The following is a 5,893-nucleotide window of genomic DNA, read 5'->3' as shown; positions in this document are numbered from 1 at the left end:
GCAATTTCCCATATTCATAACTGGTTCCATTTAAGAAATCAAGAAAAGCAACCTACACACCTTGAACCTAAATGTACAAATTGAAGGACAAGATGACTTCTTCCTCCGTCCGTAGCTCTAATTGTTGTTGATGGAGGCCCGAGAGTCGCCATTTACACAACCCATTTTGGGCTCCCTTGCGGTCGTCCTCGTTGGTTATGTACCAGCCCTTGGCACTTCATTCCCCCGTTCCCCGTTGCGGCCGTGTTTGTCACACCAATGATCTTCCCCGCCACGATTAAACCCATAGGTTCGCTACAGAGGCGGGACGAATGAGAGCCGAGATTTTGTAAAAAGGTGGGATTTATGAAATGACTTGGTCTTTTCTTTTTTTTTTAAGTAATGCACGCAGTCGTCGGAATTTCGACGAACGCGGGCACTTTTTCTAAAAAAGCCTAATGTCATTGCCAATTCCTTCTCCATCGAAACCAAATGTTGCATTATCGTCGGAATTCCAATGAAATCGGGCATTTTTTCAAAAAAAAATCAAGTTTGATCACAATATACCTTCTCCGTTGGAAACCTACATCGAAATTTTAGGCTAAATGTATTAGTGACCAAAGTATTCTTCAGGGAAGGGACGATTCAACCTGTTTCTTCCACCCACTGGAATGCTAGCTTTTGTTTGCACATCTCCATGAAGGCCTCGAGATTTTGTAATGCATTTCCACATATGGGCAACAAGGATTTCAAAAGTCGTATAGGGTTTTCTTGATTTATCAGATCCATTTACCTTTGACTTGAGTTCTTGTAAAAATATTGCATCAAAATGAAACTTCTTTGCCGTTAGACTGGACGTTATTGGGGAGTGCTCATCAAATATAGTATTATATTCATAATGATCAAAACATGGCTGGGGAGGATCTCTTGCTTTTAATAAAGATCGGTCATGTACTGGAGGTAGAATACTCTCTCCTCTAATTATTTTCCCCCACGAATTCATGAAAAATGTAGCTGCTTGTCCGTCTGCAACATGATGATGACTAGCTAGGCCTATCACCAAGCCTCCACAAGTAAATCGAGTAAACTACATAAACAAATCTTGTTAGTTATAAAAAATAACTAAAACAAGTCTTACAATACCTCCATGAGTAAAATTAGTTTTCTTCTAAGGGTTATCATACCTGCATGAGTAAGAGCTCATTGACCACGGTGGATGTGGGTGGCACCAACTCAAGGAGGAATGAAAAGGGATCGAAGGGCATTGCATCTGCTATTGTTCCATCTACATCGGCTTCTATGACAAGCACACCCTCGTCATTCAGATTGATGCCAAGGCACCCACTCGCTGTTTCTTTGGTGTATCGCCCTGCCCATTCTCTGAACTCCGCCAGAACTTTGGCCAGTCCTTCCTTCAACACCTCTGAGCTAGGGGTCGGAGCTTCGAAAGCATACACCACCTTGTTGTACATTGGATATGCAACTAGATCCAGATTGTTCAGTTCAACAAGCTCACGATGATCTTTACCCGCACAGGGTTTGATCTACACACCTTCGCCTCTCAACACTTTCATTCTTTTCTCTCTCCCTCTTCTCTCTTTCTCTATAATGCAAATGCAATGTCTTGTATTGTGCTTTCACAATGAAGGATTTCTTAAGGGATAGCAAGCTCTTTATATACTTGGGCAATCGCAACTGTAAATATTAAAGAAAGATCGACGTGTCTGATAAGATAGCTATGCCTTATCAACAGACCGTTGAAGCCTCCAATGGCTCTGCTACCACGCTATCCACTGGGTATGATTCTGCAATTTGTGCGTTTTTTAAATAGATTTTCTGGCTGAACAATCCACTCAGCTAATTATTTCCAAATAAGTTAGCATTCCAATACCTGGCATTCCCATGTGTTTTATTCGCATTGGGTGAGCTTCAACTTAACAAATTATTTGCAGAGAAGTTAGCATTCCAAAGACTGACATTACCATGTGACAGTTCCGCGTCTGGTTGTATTAGAATCTATGGTAATTCATATAAATGAATGTAAGGCACATCATATTTAAGGAATATGTAATAATTTACTCTATAAATTTTTTATATATAATAGTAATAACAATGTAGATTTTGACACAGAAATGATTTAAAATACCATGTTTTATGTATTAAAATAAAAAGATTATAAAGAAATAAGTATTGTAAGAAACAAAGTGTATATTTCATTAGTTTATTAAAATAAACTTTTCAAGTCAATTTTCATAAAGAAAGAATTTGAAAATACTTATATTGTTTAAGTTTTATACATATCTAATCCACACACAATCGAATCCAGAAAAATACATTATAATACAAAATGGATTGTGGAAATCTCATAGCCTTAATACTTATATTGTTTAAGTTCTATACATATCTAATACTTTTTTGAACATCTAGATATCTGAAAAATAAAATGAATACTAAAATAAGATTCAGATACCTGTATCCTATCTACACATGGATGACATAAGCCACACACTTAATTTTGTATTCCATTGCTCTTAATCTCTTGACCTCTATCTTTCCCCTTCTCAATGTTCCTTTTACCTTTATCTATCACCTCCCCTCCTCTCTCTCACATCTATCTATTTCATTCTATCTCTCTTCCATACTTTGTCTTTTTTATATATCTATCTCCCTTCTCACTTCCTCTCTTTTCTAGATAATTATATTCATTGGTAAAATGCAAGTATTTAGTATAACCTAATTATTTGAAATATAGTTTCTCATGTTCCTTCTCTCTTGCTCTATATCTATCTCTCTTTACCACCTCTATTCATATATTCCTCTCTCTACTAGTCTTCTTATGTATATATCTCTATCATGAAACATGTTCATTTTCTTGGAACTTTGATAAGAGGCATCATTTTCAATGTTAATGCTTTAGTTGTTGTCAAGTTTTCCAACTGAAGTTAGAAATATCCTACACATCATGTAACACTTATACAAAGATATTTTGGTTGCCTTTAAACTCTTGATATGCTAGGAGGTTTATTGCCAAATTGTATAACTAATTATTACTAATTTATATATTAGTGTCATCTTATAATAAAATACAATAGGTAGGAGATCTAACATGTAATTGTAATTACTCTTTGTTACATCATGACCTTGAAATGATAAATAATTTTAATATTAATAATATATTTTAAAATAAATAAAATTTTGTCGTGTATCTCTATGTCGCTTCCTATCCCACATATTACTATATTTTGATGGTGAGACAAACGATAAGTTAGTGTGCAATGAATCACTATAATATTAAATTAAATAGAAAGATTTTTCTTTCCTATTAAATCTCCTTCATTTAATGTCTAAGTAAATAATGCTTATGGGAATTAGAAAACATATTCTTCTTTCTTCCCTTGTCTTCCTTAATGTGTGTAACATATGGCTACAGGTGATTTAAAAATATGTTTCAAATAGTTAAATGAGAATTAATACTCTATCTTATTGAACCCATTAAAAACATCTAGATTTGACTATACACCATGTTTGTAAGTTTGAAGAATGTGAGTATATATTGTTTAGAACTAATTTCCTTGTGACCAAGGTTTTCAAATCTTGAGAATGTTCCAAGATAAGTTTTGATACCAATTTTGGGTTACATTTGATTTTCAGTCATGATTACTTATAGATATTGTTTTGGCTTTTGGGTAGTAATGATTCAACGTTGTGGTATTCATTATGCATGCAAGGGTCAAAAAGTACATCTCATTTAAAATCAAAGCACATATGAAGGGTCAATTTGTAATCATGACTGAAAATCAAATGTAACCCAAAATTTGTATAAAAAATTACCTTAGAACATTCTCAAGATTTGAAAACCTTAGTCACAAGCAAATTGGCTCTAAACAATATATACTCACATTCTTCAAACTTAAAAACATGCGTATAGTCAAATCTAGATGTATTTAATGGGTTCAATAAGATAGAGTATTAATTCTCATTTAACTATTTCAAACATATTTTTAATTCACTTATCACCATAGATTACACACATTAAAGAAGACAAGGGAATGGGTTCAATAAGAAAGTAGTAACAGTCCCAACTACTTAATATCAAAAGCTATGAGGTTACTAATGAAAGAAGAGAGTTTTCCATAACACATGACACCTTGTCTGCTCATGCAAAATTCACTATGCAGTTAGATCTTCCATTGAATTCTTCCTATCAAGGCACTACATGTCTCTCTCTTCCATGGGAATGGGATTGTGTAGTCATTTATGTTATTAAATATATTACCTATGAAGGGAGGAATTATTTACTATACTAGACACATTTTAAGTTTCTTAGCCACATCCACCATGGTTAATGAGCTCTTACTGGGTGGAGTTCAGAGATACACAAAAGAAACAACGAGTCGGTGCCTTCACATCAATCTGAAAATAATGTTACTAGGGAAATCATACCAATAGTTTTTATTGCTAACTTCACACATCCACAAATTCTAATGGGTAAATTGGACTTTCATGATTTTATTTTTTTTGTTCTCTTTGCATGTAACTTAATTGCTTATAGCTATTGTTTTGGTTTCTAGATAGCAATGATTCATGTTGTGGGATGAATTATGCATGGAAGGGTAAAAACTACACATTTCAAAGTTCTACCCAATACGATACCTACTTAAAAATGCCCCAATAACCATGCTATTAAAATTTTTAATATGTGACTCTTTTTCCTTCTTGTGCATTTATCATTTTTCCAATCATTTGTTTTCACATGACATTGATTTCTCTTTTCTCATAGTTTTTAGGACTGCAATACAAATGCGAGTCATGAATGCATCTATGGAAACTGCAAAAAAATATATATCCATTTTCAAAGACTACTATTTTAGGTTTATGACAAACTTAGGTAAAATGGAGAGCATAAATATGTTGTACACCCTCACATCCAAATTTGTAGCAAGTTTTGTTATTGGAAAACGAGGCCAAAAATAAAACATGTAGGTGATTTAAATACTTGTATAACACAATGTTGTAGAAAACAAGGAGGATAGACATCTTTATCATACTATTCATTGCACTACCAAATGAAAGTAGTGACAACAAGATGACTATTTTCACTCATATTATGGAAAATAATTATCAATCCTTAAGTAATTAAGTATATATATGACATAAATAAGAGAAATAAATTTTATAGAAACATATCATATAAAATAAATATATAGAATACTAGTATACCTATATTTAAAAAATATATGTAAAATATGTTGCAAGATATTTATAATAGAAGAGAATCATGGTAAAATAAATGTTCTTGAAAATATTAAACACCAAGATACAACTCCATTAAAGTCCCACACTAGAGACAATTGGCGAGGGTTCTAGTTTATTTGGAGTAATAAAATAACACCACAAAAGCTAGAACATGACATATTTCATTCATGTACCCATCGTTTGCATATCAAATAGTTTCAAAAATGGATTTTTGTTTACAGACATTTTGATGTCATTGTAGATGCCTCTCGACATAATAAATCTACAATTCTATAATCAATATATTTAAAATTTTATATTATATAAATTATAATATAAATAATAATAGATAATCATAATATAATTTTTTTGATGAAATAGATTTATAATTAACTAATAAATAGATTAAATATCTTATATATCTGCTATTTCCTGTACTCCACAAAAACCATGGGCAACACTTTAAAAAAGGTAATTCATGTTTAGACTATAACTATCCCAAAACTCTTATTATTTGTAAACATGGATCCAAGTGAAAATGTAAGCCATATTTGGCACATGACAGTTCACTCCATATGCTTAAATTTTGTAATTGTTGATCAAAGTAAAATGCAATGCATACAAAGAATATTGTAACTCATTTGAAATATTATAGGTTTGCTAACATAGACCATGGTCA

General features: G+C 32.5%; 1 protein-coding gene across 1 annotated transcript; it reads right to left on the bottom strand.

The window, feature by feature from the left end:
- Positions 1–589: 589 nt before the first annotated feature.
- LOC131864269 (agmatine hydroxycinnamoyltransferase 1-like) lies at positions 590–1,451 on the bottom strand. The gene is made up of 2 exons (XM_059215199.1): positions 1,164–1,451; positions 590–1,066 (listed from the first exon to the last, which is right to left on the bottom strand). The coding sequence occupies exons 1-2, from the start codon at positions 1,449–1,451 to the stop codon at positions 590–592; spliced, it is 765 nt and encodes a 254-aa protein (XP_059071182.1).
- Between the last annotated feature and the right edge of the window lie 4,442 nt (positions 1,452–5,893).

This window comes from Cryptomeria japonica, unplaced genomic scaffold, assembly GCF_030272615.1.
Source record: "Cryptomeria japonica unplaced genomic scaffold, Sugi_1.0 HiC_scaffold_81, whole genome shotgun sequence".
Lineage (NCBI taxonomy): Eukaryota > Viridiplantae > Streptophyta > Pinopsida > Cupressales > Cupressaceae > Cryptomeria > Cryptomeria japonica.
This window is presented reverse-complemented; position numbering and strand designations above follow the sequence as displayed.